The 17087-nt window shown below is 32.6% G+C and overlaps 1 protein-coding gene across 12 annotated transcripts in view; it reads right to left on the bottom strand.

The window, feature by feature from the left end:
* Positions 1-1372: 1372 nt before the first annotated feature.
* The window catches only part of LOC146997889 (uncharacterized), a 56086-nt gene continuing 40371 nt past the window's right edge, over positions 1373-17087 (bottom strand). For 7 of the 12 annotated variants that reach the window (XR_015040109.1, XR_015040101.1, XR_015040106.1 and 4 more), the window contains 3 exons: positions 12545-12692; positions 8860-9076; positions 1373-6549 (listed from right to left, as the gene is read on the bottom strand). Coding sequence is in view for 2 of the 12 variants with exons in the window: in XM_085812512.1 (XP_085668638.1) it covers positions 12602-12692 (91 nt within the window). In the remaining 10 variants the exon portion in view is untranslated. The remainder of the gene's footprint in view (positions 6550-8859; positions 9077-12544; positions 12693-17087) is intronic. The other 5 variants (XR_015040102.1, XR_015040108.1, XR_015040103.1 and 2 more) reach the window with 5 other exon arrangements.

The raw sequence follows: 17087 nt of genomic DNA, 5'->3' as shown, positions 1-17087 counted from the left end.
AAGTCTGTCATTGCAACATTTTTTTCTTTTCTTTTTGAAGCATGTGAGCTTGTATTATCGATGCACAAATAGATTCTCGAAAAAAATTCCAGGCATTATTTTTCACACGTAAGTATTAATTTTCTTTTTTTATGTAATATGACAACTATGTCAAAAAATATCACAATGTCATGTGGTTTTCTTTCCAGATGTGAAAGAAAAGGACTTAAAATAGGTTATTTAATATAACTATAATCAAAATATATTAAATACATTTTAATGTTTCTGTTTATAGCTGGTATCTTCGTTCCTTAAGATACAATGCTATATGGTAGAATTTAAATTGTATAATTTGAACGTTTTAGTTAATTCGTTTTATAACTTTCATGAAAAGTAAGAAATCAATTGTTACTATTTTTATTAATTGTAAAGGTGTTAAATAAAGCAATGCTTTTCTTTATATATTAATTATTATTCATTTTTTTAAGATAAACTGTTCTGTTGTTAAAAATTTTTTGCATAAACTTACAAATTTCTAGGCAGTATAGTGATAAAATTAAGTAAAATATTTACACAATTGAACATGTGAAAAGATGTATCCAAAAACTTATATAGGTGTATTTCTGTAATTCAACTTAATTAAAGGCAGTTTCTTTGAGATTAATAAATATGAAATGCGCATAAACTGAAATCAATTAATTCACATAAATCTGTTTTATTTTATTAAGATTTATTTTCTAACCTAAGCAAGTCCGTGAAATATGCAGAAACATCATTTTTTAAAGGCTTTAATGTTATGCGCATGCATTTAGATTTCGAACTATTTCTTAATAATTTGCTGTACATAGTAAATTATGGATATAATCTTTATTACTTTAAAACAAAAATTCAACAATAGCGAGGGATTTCATTATAAATTTAACATATTTTTACTGGAAAATAAATGCACGGAATAGGTTAGAAACACATACATGTCACTGCCGTAATGCAATGTTTTGAAGTCACAAACATGGACGCCGCTTGTTCGGCGGAGTTTCATTCCCCGATAGTGGAGGAAACCGCGAACCTTCCCTCCTTCTATTCTAACCTCCTTGTATAAAACTGATTTTTCTTTTCAAGACTAAAATGATTCTAATGAATCAAATACCACACTATATAATATTTTACATGACGTATTTCTACGGTTCTAAGACGCAAATAATGCTAACACCTAACTCTTAATTTCAGAACGCAACCGAAGAAAGGCTGATTCCACGTGAATAAAATAAAGAAAATAAACGCTTAAATACGTTTAGCGTATATTTTTTTTAATAAGTACACCTTGCACAATATATATATATATATATGTGTGTGTGTGTGTGTGGGTTGTTGTGTTTGGCAATCACAATTCATATTCAGACAAAAAACATTTAATGAAACATTAATACATGTATAATATAGTTCATTTATTAATACAACATCTATAACACCTTATATCTATAAAACAACCTCTTACATCTCCTCTCATAAAACAGTGTTCAAAGTTCTATCAATTTCACTCGTGCAGTCAACAGCTAAAAATTAGACAGCTCGCGAAGAAAATTGTTAAGCTATGGATTTAGTATCCCACATTCGGGTTCCTGCTATGCGTCGACATAGACGACATTATTCTACTCTTGACATCATAAAAAGAACCATCATCGTGAATAAGCCGAAACCTGAAAAGAAGTACGAAGGGAAGATTGTGTGCTAAGGACAATATTGAAAGGAAAGATCTTAATTGTCCTTCATCTTTGCACAATAACATCGTCAACAGTTCCTTCTCTATTTCATCTAAAACGAAAAATATCTTCAATCTTTAACATTTTTGGAAATGTTCATTTCATCTTAAAAATAGCATTTACTGAAATAAAAGTCATTATTAGGTGAAAACTCACAGTTCAGTTATCAGTTGTATCACTCCAGGTTAAAAATGTCATAATCAGTATTATTTTATTCATCTTCTTCTGCTTGAGTCCATTGTTTTATGTATTCGGCACATGTACTTGTTTTAGTGGGTCCTTCATGATCTCCTTCTTTTACAACATCATAGGAGTCATTATTCTTTATTTTGACAATCTTATACGAGCCTAAATACTTTGATTTTAACTTAAAGTTTGGTCCAAATTGCGACTTTTTGATTGCTACTAAATCATTAATTTCATAACATTTTGAAGAAAGTCTTCGAAAGTTATATGTTTTCTTATTTTCTTCTTGTACCTTAAACATTTGTATTTTCGCATCTTTTCGAAGCTCTTCTCCGTAAGTTTCAAAACTATTTTGAATTTCTGCGTCAATTATTTCTTTTCCAGAAGTATAATCAGTATTTGATTGAAAATTAAAAGCATTTTGTTTGCTTACTTCAGATATAAAATTAACAGCTGATATTGCTTTAGAAAGTCTTCTTTTGGGGACAGAAGATTGTTCAAGAAACGCCTCTTCTGTGACGTTGTGTTATGTTTAGTTGATTTGTAAATTTATGTTGAAGTCGTGCTAGATGGTGTTGAAACAGCATCAGCACCACATAGGTCTCCCTAATGTTCCCAATCATCAGCATTAAGAATTTCTCGCAACTGACGACAACCTTTCTGATATTTTCATGAGTGATACACATTTTTCTTTCCAATTCTGCTTGTTTAGCAAATAATCTCTTCTCCATAATTTCCCTCATGCAATCTTTTTCTAAAATCATTTCTTGCATGTTCAGTTTAACATTTTGAACTTCATTTTCTTTCTCAGACAGGATTTTATCTTTGCTAAATCATTAATTTCATAACATTTTGAAGAACGTCTTCGAAAGTTATATGTTTTCTTATTTTCTTCTTGTACCTTAAACACTTGTATTTTCGCAGCTTCTATTTCATTCTTGGCATCTAATAGTTGTTTCTGTAAAATTTCTACAGTCTGATACGGAAAGTTTTCTTTCCAAAGATATAACTTGTTCTTCATGAACATCCAAATCCAATTGTAAAATAGATTTTACTTGTTTTAGTTGAACACTTTCTTTATCTCTTATATCTTCTGGGTATCAGAGATATAGGTTTGTTATCTTTTAAAATAATATGCATTTCAGAATTAGTATCTTAGGCTTGTCTTCCTTTAAGTTTTTCAGACATACCAGGATCCAGGATGGAAGTTTGATATTTCTGTTTCACCTGCGCACACTGAGCCGGTTCTTGGTGGTTGTATTGGTTGGTTACGCGGTCAGAGCGGACAGTGGCTACAGCGGACACGTGAGAGTAGCTAGGTGGACAGAGCGGACATTCTCGCCCTTATTGTGTTGTTTTCCTAATCAGTCATATGTCATCTATTGTGTAGTTTCGAGCTTTGCACCTGCTGTAGAGAAAAGCCGATACTTATAATAGAAAATGTCTTTCTCATTTTCTCAGTCGATGTTTGATCCTTATGAAGCATGTATGTCTTTTTTAGCGTCGAAAAAAAATCTGCGATGGAACCCATAGCCATTTTAAAAAAATTACTCTCTACAAAAAAAGAATGTTTAGTTGTAGATGATTACCCACACCGAAAAAATAAATTAGGAATGAGTTGGGTATGTGTAAAAGAAAAGACACATCGTTGTAAAGGAAATGTAAAGAGAAATTTTCAATACAAAGTACTGAAGAAAGTACATATACGAAGTACATTTCTGCGTGCCCAACATTACTGAGAACAAAGTTAAAAGGAAGTTAGAGACTTGCAGAAGAAAAGTCCAAAAAAAAAAAAAAAATCAGTTCCCGTTCCCCATACATTTCCAAAACTACTTTCAGAATTATATCAGAAAGGTTATGATTTCATTACTAAAATACCAGCATACTCCAGTGCCAAGACTGTTTTATGTAAGGAGAGGAGAAAGGCTTTGGGAGCTATCCTAATTAAAAGGCTAAATATTGACAAATTAAATACATAAACTGATTCAAAAATTTAAGTTTCTCGTTTGAATATTTTGATCAATGTTGTGTTAGTTAATATTTTTTGTATTTTCCATATATTTTTATTTTCCATAGCTGTCACTGATATTACTTACTGAACCAACTCACAGAACATTTAGAATTCTTCTGCAATTTTCAGCAAAACAGATAAATTCAAAAAGTGCAATTTTGCCATTTAAGTTTTAGTTTAAAATACTAAAATTCAAATAAAAAAATGCCTACAATGTTTAAATTGTAACATGTATTATTTTGTGCTTTTGTATTTTAATATGTGTTTTTGTTTAATTTAAAAGGGTCAAAATTCAAGCAAGTAAATTTACACAATTTAAAAATTACAGTAAGCATACTTGTCTTAAATATGTTTTCTTAAAATTCTAAAAGTTAAATGTTTAAAGTTACGTTTAAATATTTCTAGTAGCTTTATTTGCCATTTTTTCCCCTTAAATCTTTATTTCATATTTTATATTTATTTTATTTTTGTTTAAAAAAAATCTGAATTTCAGCTTTAAAAAACTATTTAAAAATTACTAGTTTACTTAATTTAGTTTTTTTGTTTTAAAATGCAAATATGAGCCCGAAAGTTTTATATGCATCAGAAAAAGAAATATGTATTTATATAAATTTTGCAGCTTAGAAACATTGGAAGTTCTATCATTAGATAAAAAAGAATAATTCATTTATTACATAACAGTAAATGGTTTAGAAACATGTAATTTAAATCAGAATTTTCCGAATTCATTTAGTAGGAAAAAAGTCCATATCAATCCTGAAATTGGTAAATTGGTAATTGTAAGACAAGTTTAAAAAATTAAGGAAAAGTCGTTTTCCAAATAATTCTTAATTAAAATACTGGATTGACAGTCTCGTTAATTCACAATAAGGGGGGGGGACGAAGACCATAACAAAGTTTTGTTCACATCTAATACAGCAAATGCTTCATTGTGTGCTGCTACAAAAATAATCATTAACGATTTTTGTAATAAAATAGTAAACATAATAATACAACATACTACAAAATCATAGCACCCATATAGTGCCACCTATTCCAACTGGGCACAAAAATAAGAAAAACTAAAGCAAGTCACAATTTTTTTTTTTTTTTTCTGCTGTAGTATTTTGTGAACCAAAGTGGTCCTTTCATTTATATCCAACAATTTAAACATTTCCATACATTGGTAAGATTTACATTTTCATACATTGGTCAAACATTAACATTCAAGCATATATTACTACAAACACTGACAAAACAGCAGTGTGTGTTATGAAGCATTTCAACAAGGGTGTGTTTCTTCATCACACACGTATATACACACATAAAAATATCTTTCTACATTAGTAATAACAATATTATTGCAAATAATATGATTCAGCATCATAAGCATAACGGTATTTTTTCAGGGGAACAGCTTTGGTACAATACGCAAGTAAGAAATTACATTAAACAAAATGGTCTCGCAAAACAGATTTAATTCATTAATTTGAATCAGTTTTGCCAGCAAAGATTTTAAAAGTAGAACTGAATAAGATATATTCTCATGTACTTTTAACTCAATTAATGTCTGAATTAATATAATTTATAAGTATAATATGGGCATACTATATATGTAATATATACAATCCCTTTGTTTTCAAATAATTTTCAATCTACAACTAAGTAGTTTTTGAAGCAGCTGTGTGATGCCATTTGTAATAAGCAAACTATGACTCTAATGATTGTATTCCACAAAACATAGAATTTGTTATTAATAAAATAAATATACTTTAAATAGTTTTCGACACACTTCATCATGAATAAATAAATTTCTTAAACAATTTTTGTGTTAGATTAATGTACAATAACAAAGTTTTGTAAAGTAGGGAAGAATCGTAGTAGAGGTTTTGTGGATTATTTCTCTAAAATCCCAAGTATTCAGAAATGGTACTTTCACCTTTAATAGATCGAACTAACAACAGCTGTACATTGACAGCAAATTTCGTGTTCAGTACTGTAATTAAAAAATGAGTTTAGATGTTGCAATAAATTTTACTCTTCGCCATTTAACGTGTTTTGATAAATTCTATCTAAAAGCTCTCAAAAAATTGTCCATGGTGTCACTTCACTGGCTTTCTTTGAATTATAAGCAAATTTCTGAATTATTCATACCCTACCCCAAAACATACATTTTTTTACACTTCAGTTTGTGAATTTGTAATACATTTTTTGGTATCGGTCTGAAGGTTCACGTTCCTGCACAATGAAAGAACGCAACACTGCACAGAAATCGCCTCTTCTTCTAAAATGTACTTTTCACAAAGGTTTTTTTTTTTTTTTTTTTTTTGAAAAGCTTTCTTTCTTTCTCTTAACCACAGTAAGTGTTTGACAACAGTTTTAGTTGCCTTTTTATGTTTTCCTTTATTCTTTCTATGATGTGTTTGGTCTTCAGAAAAAGATGGCGACTGAAAAAAAATGCAGGAATGATGGATAAGAAGCCATTGCTAGGTGGACCAATGGGAGCACCTGATTTGGTAAGATCACGCCTCATCATCATTACAGGATCAATCACGTGTATGGTGCCATTGACAGTTTACACATCTGGGCGGACGATACGAGCTTGACGACCTTCCCATTCCAACAACAGTTCACCTAAATTCAAAGGAGATTCAAATAAATATTTAGTCAAAATTTAAATAAATACTCATTCATTCATTTAAACAGAAAGAACAAAACGTTATTAACAGAAAATTGCTAAAGGAACATTGTTAACGGAACAGTGTTATATAATGAAACATTGTTAATGGAACATTGTTAATATTGTTATTTAAATTATTAACTTTGCTTATGACAGAAAACTAAGATATTAGCCGAGAAGCTAAATATAGAGATACTGCGAGAAAACTTGGATTATCATTAGGCTTACCAGAAGTCCTCTTTTGACTGGAAATGATCTCGTCTGACGATGCGGTGCCTGCCTCTCAGCCAGTTATTCGTATTTTTCCACTTATGTGTTTAAATTTTAAAAGTCCAGAATACACACAAATGATATTAATACAAGCCTACAAGAGCTTACAACATTCTACAATGCATTCGTTATTACACTGAGGCACAGAAAGAAGTTTTGATGGAGCAGAACCTCTTATATGGATATACAGCAGTGAATTAACATGGTCTGAAATTGAAGCTTCAGGTGTAATTTAAAAAATGTTATCCGAATAAACAATTAAAACACAACTTCAAATCTTTAGAACAGCCATTTTATTTTATTTTTAACAATAACAATGGTAAAGCAAAAACTGGTAACCATGGTAACGCTTTGCGACTGTGCAGATAGTCTTGCAGATGAATACAAAAATTTTAAAGAAGGTGAAAGCATTAATGAAGTTCCCGCAAATAATGCAATAAGCATGGATCATCCTTTTGATGAAGTTGATCATTGCAAAGGCTTTTTGGCTAACTAGTTTGAAAATTTGGAACGGGATTATTTGGAAAAATAAATACTGAGAAGATGGATGGATATTTTTCGGGCATTTCAAAGGAAATGTCTAATGTGTACACCACATGGCTTCCTTGTAAATATTAAATTATGCACATTTTTCTTGCATTCCATTTATACTTAACCTAAAATTAAATTAAACCTACTTTGTCGATAGCGCATAAAGCAAAATAGAATAAATGCATTCTTTAAAATTCACTGTATTTATTTACCATAGAGACACCCTGGCGCTAGTTTCACTTAACAGCATTACATTTCATTCATTTTATAACTCGGAATGCACAAAAATTATATCATCTCAAGAATTAAATTATATTATCTGAAGAAATAAATTATATCATCTGAAGAATTACATATTTTGCGTAGGCTTTGTGTATAATACATAGACATTCTATAGAATGACAAATGCTCTTTATTAAAAGAAATTCATTCCTCAAAAGTACAAATGTTATTTTGAAAAAGTAATAAAAGAGTCCCATTAAAAATCTGTCATTCAAAATACGTAAAAAAGTAGTGAGATGAATTTGATACAACATTATAAATTTGTATTTTTTATCTGGTCGATACTGGGAATCGGTAAGACCACAATCTACCTGACAACGGAAATTAATTTCAGAAATAGTCATAAGTTTCACAACAATGCCCTTTATTAATACCTTTTTGTTTTTTCCAGCAGAGCTCACAAAGGTGGTTGTACAGTTCAATATCATTTATGTGCAACGTTTTTGTATTTGGTTGAAAGTTCTTTCAACATTCTGTCGCCTCGCCCATGTCCAGTACTCAAATGAGTTTTCGTGAAGTACGAGAAATAACTCAGCGCCCACATCATAGTACTGTATAGTATTGACGCTTCCTTTAAAATCATAAATCAATGTACTTTTCTTTTCCGCAAATACGTATTTTAGCGATTCAGGAACCATTAGTCCCATGGTTCCTTCTTAGTAGTCATTCAGTTTTTATATATGATTTATTAACTTCTGGTAAGTAGTTTACGTTCTTCGAAATGAATCGGAAATGTATTTCATGCTTTGCCTGTTTCTCATTTGGCCTTCCTAGGAAATTTACGAAATATGAAGAGTTTCATACATTGCCGGCTAGTTATAGGTATTATGTATAATGCCTTTTCATTTTTTATTATTACGGAATTCACATTTCATGAATCATCTTCAAGAATTAGATATAAAAATATACAATTTAAAAAAAAGTATGTCTTAGTAATATAATGCACATGCAAAATTTCATGTGGACAGATGCCTATGAGGGCTGAAAGCTTACGTAAGAGAATACTAAATCATTTGTTCGAACCATTTTAAATAAAACTAATAGAAAACAAAAGGTGCTATGGCATTCACTTGACATAAAAACAAGCACTAATCTGCTGCAAATAACAGGAATGATTAAGCATTCAGCAATATAATTGAGATAAACATAGTGAGCAGGGTGCATGCACAATGCTTACTCACCTAACGGAGGCTAGCCTTCAGATATATTGCTCACTCCTGAATGTAGCACAAAAAAGATATGGAGTGAAGAAACATATTAAGAATGCAGGCATAATACAGTCAAAAGTTGTTAATCCGGACTCGTCGGGACTCGTTGGGACCTCGGCGATTCTGGATTATCGATTTTTATGGATTATAGATCATCAGTTTAAATCTCGTAAGATGGCACGCAGAAATTCTAAAATTAAAAATATGAAACCATAATTTATGAAATAAAGAACAATTATGATCTAAAAGGTATCAAAATTTACAAAAAAAAAAGCTTAATATTTATTTGTTTACTTTATTAAACATTTCTTTCAATGTAAGTTGTTTAAGTTGCTTCATTTTATGTGATAATACTTTCTCTTTAATTCTATAAACAGACATAATTTCTTGTTCAGTTACAAAGTTCCGCTGTTCAAGTCCCGTAATTGCTGTGCCGAGAATACCGACTACCTTGTCAATCGAAATTTTTTCGTTTTTACTAACCTCTCTGTCACCTTCTTCATGTCTTTATCCATTTTTTGCAGCAATTCCACTTTTTGTTTGATGGACATCAAAACATACTTTCGTTTTGTAGATCCTTTGGGAGCTCCAGCATCGGAAATTCTATCTGACATAATCGAAAGTTCAAGTTTACTTTTATAAAATTGCTCTTACAGTCTGCAAAAAAAAAAAAAAAAAAAAAAAAAAAAAATAAGCCGGATCCAATTCGAAGATTAAGGAACAACGCAATCATCAACATTAACTGAAATGGATAATTAGATAATTTTAGTTTATACCGTCCGTTATACATAAAACGTGCACGCGAAAACGTATTCTGCACTTGCACACACGCATATGCACAGTCGTAAAGGTCTTACGCGCACGCGTAAACAGCTATGCGCATGTGTCAATGCGGCGCATGCGCAGAAAGTTTTTAGCTTTGAGGTCCGGATTATAGATCATTCCTGATTATGGGTGTCCGAATTAACGACTTTTGACTGTAGAATGAATGCAAATAACACTGCTTAAGGAATGATTGAAGAATATGCAAAGAAGCACACTGCGCAAAATAAATAAATAAATAAAATAAAAAAGTAAAATGAGACAGTGCTATATCTGTCGTTCTACTGGGTAAACCCATAGAAAAGATGAGTGTTCTTAAGCATATACTCTAATATTTCTAGTCTTGTTAACTAGCATTAGTCCTGCGTATACTCTTAATGTTTTCTAGTCTCATCTTCAAGTGTTCACTACCAGTAACCGGTTCAATATGCCAAGCAGATATAAAATGGTGCTCTGTGTAAAAGTGAACCGCACGTTTTTCAATGAACACATAAATTTTTAACTCAACACAAGGGAGTACAATGAACATGACAAGCAAATATTAAACAGGAACTCTGCAAATATGTGAATAGCACATAGGATGTACATTAATATACCCAGTCAATATTGTTCATTTTAATTCATCAGAATAACTTCTTATATCAAAATTCTACAGTCAACATTCTCTATAAACTCACAATCACAATGCATAAAACACTGCTGAAATACTCATTCAGCACATGGTGTCTTTAATAACCCATCTCCCAGAGTAACTTTACAATTTTTAATATTCCACAGAGATTTTTGACTGGGCCTAGTGATAATAGAATGCTCCATCAATTGAGTCATACAACAGGAGGTACAGCAACTCAGCTGGTGGTAAGTAAGTAAGTGTACACTCTCTCTAGGGTAGAGACCTCTCCTTTTTATGGGATCAGATGAGTACCGTTCACTCGCTGAAATAAACCAGTTCTTATTTATAACTTACAGCTCACTAATAATAACCTTGATGGAAAAATTCGGGAAAAAAAGTAACCTTATTCGGGTACAGTATTGTAGTATATTTTAATTACGCTAAAGCCCTCCAGGAATATCTGCCTAAAGGAAGTGATGCCTTTGTGGAGGATTTTCGAAGTAAAACTGGTTCGTATACATGTTACACATCAGGAAAAGCATGAAAACGCCATGCAGCCAGCCCGTTTGCCGGGATTCCAACCTACTAATGTTCAGTGACTTTACCGCTCGGCCAAGTTAGGCATAGATATTTTCAGAGAATTTGTTTGCTCCTGATTTTATTTATTGAGATGATGGTAAAGCCTTGAGGGCTATCTATCTAAGGGAAGGATGCCTTCATATAGAGGACTTTCTAAGGGAAACTGGCTCATATACACGTTTCAAATGGTGAAAGCCACGAAATGACTCATGCAGCCAATCCACTTGCGGAATTCGAACATCGTACCGAACTACCAGTGTTCAGCAACTTTATCGCTCGGCCGCTGGTGGGCTGTTTGCTCCTGAAGAGAAGAGACTTGTGTCCGATGCTCTCAAAATCAACAGAGTTATTGAAAATCTACATCAAACTAAGGCTGAGTTTGCACCTAATATGCATAACTGAAATTGCAAATTAAAATTACAAACCACGATGTTTGGTGACATTTTGTTGTTTGTCAATTTTTATAATGAGTTTTAAATTTTTTTGGAAACTTTATTTTTTATTTGACGAATTTATTTCAGTTTAAAAAATTATCCTACAATTATCTAATTATTATAATTCATATTAATCTAATTATTGATCATGATATGATGTATTTACAGCAATGAAAATTTTACTCATCTTAGTTTTTGCTCAAACTCAGTCTTGAGAATTTTAGATTAACTACTGCAAAATTGCCGCAAATTCACAAACAGATGTTTTGAACAGATACAATCGAAATTTATTAATATTTTAAATCTGTGCATTAGCCATTTTTTTGTATGGTTGGAAAGTGCTTTCAAGCATCAAAATTCTAAGTAATAACTTCCATTATTGAGATTTTCAAGGAAGCGAACAGAATACAGACACTGAGAGACTTACGTGAGATTATCGCTTAAAATGCACAAAACGGTTTTTATAATCAATGCCATTTGAGGTCGCAGTTTTATTAATTAAAATAAAATTGCTAAATTTCAATTTCTTTTTTCTGAATTTTTCATATTTTTAGCAAAAAAAGATGCAAAATCTTACTGCGGTATGCTTCCGCTGAAATTTTTAATCTAAGCAGAATACAGCTGCTTGAAAAAGAGAGTCTGCATGAGATTATTCTCTCTTTATAGATGCACATAATCATTTTTACAATCAATGTTATTGCGATGTTGAGATTTTCTGTATTTAAACAAAACTGATAGTTTTCAGCTTTCGATTACTGATTCACATTGTTACAGCAACAAATGAAAACTTTTATTGCAGTGGCTTTCCATAATCCATGCAGAATAAAGCTGCTTGAAAATAAGAGACCCACGTGAAATTATCGCTCGAAATGCTCAAAATCATTTTTCTAATCAATGCTACCCTCACGTTGAAGTTGTACTAAATTTAAATAAAAAAGTTACATTTCAAATTTAAAACACTTCTATTTCTAAATTTTAAATGTTTCTATTGCTTAGAAATGCGAAAATTAAATGTGTAAAATAAAAGATACATATAAAAATATTTCAGTAGTTTTTAATCGCATCATGAATACCTTTTCTTTTCTTTCCCCCCCCCCACTTTTATGGCCGAAGTGAAATTACGCTTACAAATTATGTTTCAGTGACTTGTTTTATTTTCCCATGTCTTATTTCCTATAGCAGGTAAAAATCAAATCCTAAAAAGACTTACAGATATAAAATGACACAACACGGTTCTCCCTACCAAGAATCCATTCCTTGTTCCTAGCTATAGGCTCACTGGTGGGAGCGAAGACGATGATCGGATAACGTTGCAATAAACTCCTGCATAATTCATCCTGGTTGACCATCTCATGGAACTGAAATGAAGTGAAGAGCAATTTCTTAGATCATTTGAAAAAGTAAAAGCTGGAGAACGTGTCACATCTCCTTTAAACAAAATGATTTGAATAGTCACAAATGCAGATTCTCTTTTGAAACGAATCAAATTTATAGAATTTTTTTTTTTACTTCCAACTGCAGAGTACAAACAGGAAAAAACAAAACAGAATGCACACAAGACAAACAGGATATTGTACAAACAATGCAATAGAATGCAATATTGTGCAAAGAGAACTCAGTGAACATATAACGCTAAAAGCCAATATCTCATCATTTGTCCTCCTAGTGCTCCAGTACCTTTGTTGTTGTTGTTACTTATGCTCACTTATCTGACTGTAACATCAGCCCAAACCCACAAAATTTCTCTTGGCAAGGAGTGCAAGATACGCCTGTCGTTGGCAACAGCATTGAGCACCTTACAGGTGATGGTGCTATTTAGCTCAGTTCCGCCCCCCATTTTGATGAAGAGCATCCCTGGAAGATGGGTCCAAGGGTCTCCCACCCCTGTCCCCTTCCACCAAGCCACACGAGAGGACTCTCGGCTCGCTGCATATTCAGAGTGTCACCATGTCGTGTGGAAACTAAACATTTACAAACATTCATGCCTTGTCCAAGATTCGAATCCGGGCCCTTCGCAGTCGGCCACGCTGACCACTATACCGGTTGGTCGGCCCAATACCTCTTCACCTCAGAGACATGAACGTAATCAAAATTACTTTTTTCTAAATGTACTATAGTATACATATTTTAGTTGTATATGTACCTTATTTGTAATATGGAATTATATTGTTGCGTTCGTATGGGTTTGTTATGAATTGTCCGATGAAAAAAATGAATAAGATTTATTATTATCACAAAAAAAAAAAAAAAAAAAATGCTTAAATTATCTCAGATATTCCTACACTATCCCAATATCTCACAGCAGATATCTTTTAAACCACTAAAAAGGTTAAAAGTTAGAGAAAGCTAATCAGATTTCACCGCAGCAGTTTTCTAAACAAAACTCATAAAACAACTAACTAAAGAATTGAGAGGTTTTCATGCCGCTTATATAAGCTTTTTAAATGTACGAGAATTTTTTGACACTTTCTCGAAATCAAAAACAGATATTTATTTATTAAATGCACATGCTCTTGTATTTTTAATTTTCAGGCATAGCCTTCTCTTAATATCCGTCACGCGCTGCACTGCACGGGGAATAAAACAATTTAATTTATAATTCTACTAACATTAGCTATTTCTATACCAAATCCGTAACAATATGTAATATGTTGTACCTTAATTGCGACATGGTATATGAAACAAAGTATTATTGTATGGCAATGTACTATCTGCCAAGCCTCTTGTATGGCACTGTATTTTCAATCAGCGACTGGTGTTAAGGCCTCTCACCCTTTCCCATACCATCTTGGGATGCTCTGGACAAGGGGAATGCTAATTAATTGCTATGGCATGTCACCTCAGAGGCTCCATGCAGCACCAGGCACATTACAATAGGATACTGTCCATTTTTCATTTGAGCCACAGCTAGGCAGTTTGGGTTAGTAAAAATAGCAGAACAATAGAAGTGGCATGCCCAGTGCTTAAATTGCGCTGGAGCTCAGCTCTGATACTTCTAAATTTAAGATAAATTAAAATTCTAGCCGGAGCACACCGGAGCCCTAAATAAGACGAGCTCCGGTACCACTTTTTATAAAACTAAGCCACAATTTCAAGGAAAAAAATTAGAATTCCTAACGTTTTAGTTTAACAATAAGATCTTGCAATACTCTTATTTCCCTAGAAATACGAGCTCATGAGAACATGAGACGTTCAAGTAAAGTCCCCTCACTCACATGCAGAAACTTTCTGTTTAAGAAGGGTAATAAACTTGGGGGAGTTTGTTTAGGAACGCGTACATTTCTCACCATGCCATCGTATCTAGTGCATTGTTATCGATGCTTATAGTTAGTTACCCTTGCAGGAAGGAAAATTTGTGTTCTTAAATGTGGATTAAGTGACAGCGAGTACAGAAAGGTGAAATACTGAGATAAACTGCTCAAGCACGTCCTACACATCGTCTTCTCAGAGTATCCACTAAAGTAACCAAATACGGTGGTGCGAAAAGCGTAACCAGCAACTTTGCATTCATTCTTAGGAGTCAGATTCAGACTCATTTTACCCCTGACACACATCCGCTTGATTGGCTATAATTGATGGCTTTAGTTTTTCCTTATGCAAATTTTGATCAGAGGTCAATCGGTGGTAAGCTAACGTGGTTGCTGTTGATTGGCCGATGACGTCAAGATTGGCGGGTTGGCCGAGTATTATATGTACGCCGGTATTGGCGAATGGGTTATAATGAGTTAGCATAATGCTAGTTTTCTTTCACTCAAATGATTTTAAATGTAAAGGCTACAGTGTTAACTTATTTTATTTTAATTTATGGAATAAAGCATGAATTTTATTTAGATTAGTCTTAGCTTTATTTAAGGGAAGCAAAATATGCTTTGCCTTTATCCACACTGCCATAAGGTGTATGGGCCCAGTGCCAACAGCTAACCTGTTACCCAGTTCAACTCAGCATTGAAGGAATGTAGATGAAGAGAGCCATTATCCACGAAAAGAAGCTGACCTGTCTTAGAAGTTTGTTCAAGTTGTTGTGCTCACACTTAATTGAAGATGTCATTACTACCTGAAAGTTTTGAGCTGTTAAACCATGACAACTGGGATCGAAGGAATTTGATATTAAAATGCTGTTACTGGATAGAAATTGTTGGAGCTTCATAGAGGACAAACAAGAAGAATTAGATAAAAGTGCAACAAGACGTGAAAAGCAGGAATTCACATTGAGAGAGAATAGAGCCTTCACTACATTATATTATGGAATTAAAACTGAGTTCAGGCCGCTGATACAAGAATGCTCAAGTGGTAAAGAAGCATGGGAAGTTCTACAGAAGCAATTTGAACTCAAATTAAGAGCAAGGATAATTCAGTTACTGGATGAATTTTTTAGCATTAGATATACCCCAAATGAAGAAATAGGATTATTCATCATGAGGATAAGAATGACTGCAAAGTTGGCTGAAGCTGGACACAACTTGGCAGATCTTTTTAAAGGATTTCAGGCAATAAGGAGATACCCCAGAAATACTCCAGCATTGTACAGTTGATCTATAGGTGGAAGGACGAAGATTTTACGCTGGAAAGAATTGCTGAAGAACTGGTAAGGGAAGAAAGCCGACTTATGGTAAATGCCGATTTAGAAGACAGCAAGGTAAGCGTGTTCAATACTATTAGTTCAAATGCAGGGAAAGATAGAGTTTTCTAGTCTAAGAAAAAAATGGGGAATATGAGAATAGAACCTTGTTTCAGACGTCATAAATTTGGACACTTAATCACTCAATGAGAAGAAAATGTAAGTAAAAATCAGAAATTTAAAATAGACGATAAAAATGGACAGTTTAAAGATAAAGAATTAATGTTAGCAGAAAATTATGTAACAACTACAGATAAAGGACGTAACGCAGGTAAATTTAATTGGGTCGTAGATACTGCAGCTACAACTCATTTCTGTAATAATAGAAATTTAAAGACAAATTTTGAAGAAATAGATGATATACGTATGTCTTTAGCTGTAGGAAATTCTTTAGCTGTAGGAAAGGGTACCATCAAATTTGCAGTAAAAGTAGGCAATCGAATAAATTGGATTGAGTTAGATAATGTGTTATATAATCCAAATCTAAAAAGAAATTTACTATCGGGAGCAAGGTTAGAAAAGGCAGGTGCTCATTTTGTGATTTCAAAAGGGAAGATGTGGATATACTTTAATAATTGGGATAGATTATGCTACGCTAAACGATATGACGGACTTTATCACATAAAACCTTTTAAACATGCAACAGATAAAAAGGAAGCTGGTTACGGTACAGAAATTGGAAAGTTAAATAAAGTAGACCATACGATGCTATGGCTTTGGAGATTTAGCCATGTAAATTTTGATTATGTTAAGAATACTAGTAAGAATCAAAGCATGAAAGGGTTACTAGAAATTGAAAAACCAATGGAGAGGTGTGAACCGTATATTATTGCTAAATCTAGTAGAGTAACTTTTAAAACTGTTCTGACGAGATCGGATAAACCATTGCAGTTGGTTTATTTAGATGTTTGTAGCCCACTCCCAGTTCCATCTAAGGGTGGGAGTAAATATTTCCTTGCTATTGTGGATGACTATAGTAGATTAGTAACAATGTATTGTATGAAAAAAAAATTATCATTCTACAACTTTAAGAATTATCATAGGCAGATGGAAAGACTGATGAATAGGAAATTAATAAATATACGCACCGATAACGGTGTGGAATTCTGTAACAGACAATTCGAAGGGTACTTAG

This window comes from Stegodyphus dumicola, chromosome 3 (genome assembly GCF_044657685.1).
Source record: "Stegodyphus dumicola isolate Sdum_Otavi_A_Nest chromosome 3, ASM4465768v1".
In the NCBI taxonomy this organism is placed as follows: domain Eukaryota; kingdom Metazoa; phylum Arthropoda; class Arachnida; order Araneae; family Eresidae; genus Stegodyphus; species Stegodyphus dumicola.
This window is presented reverse-complemented; position numbering and strand designations above follow the sequence as displayed.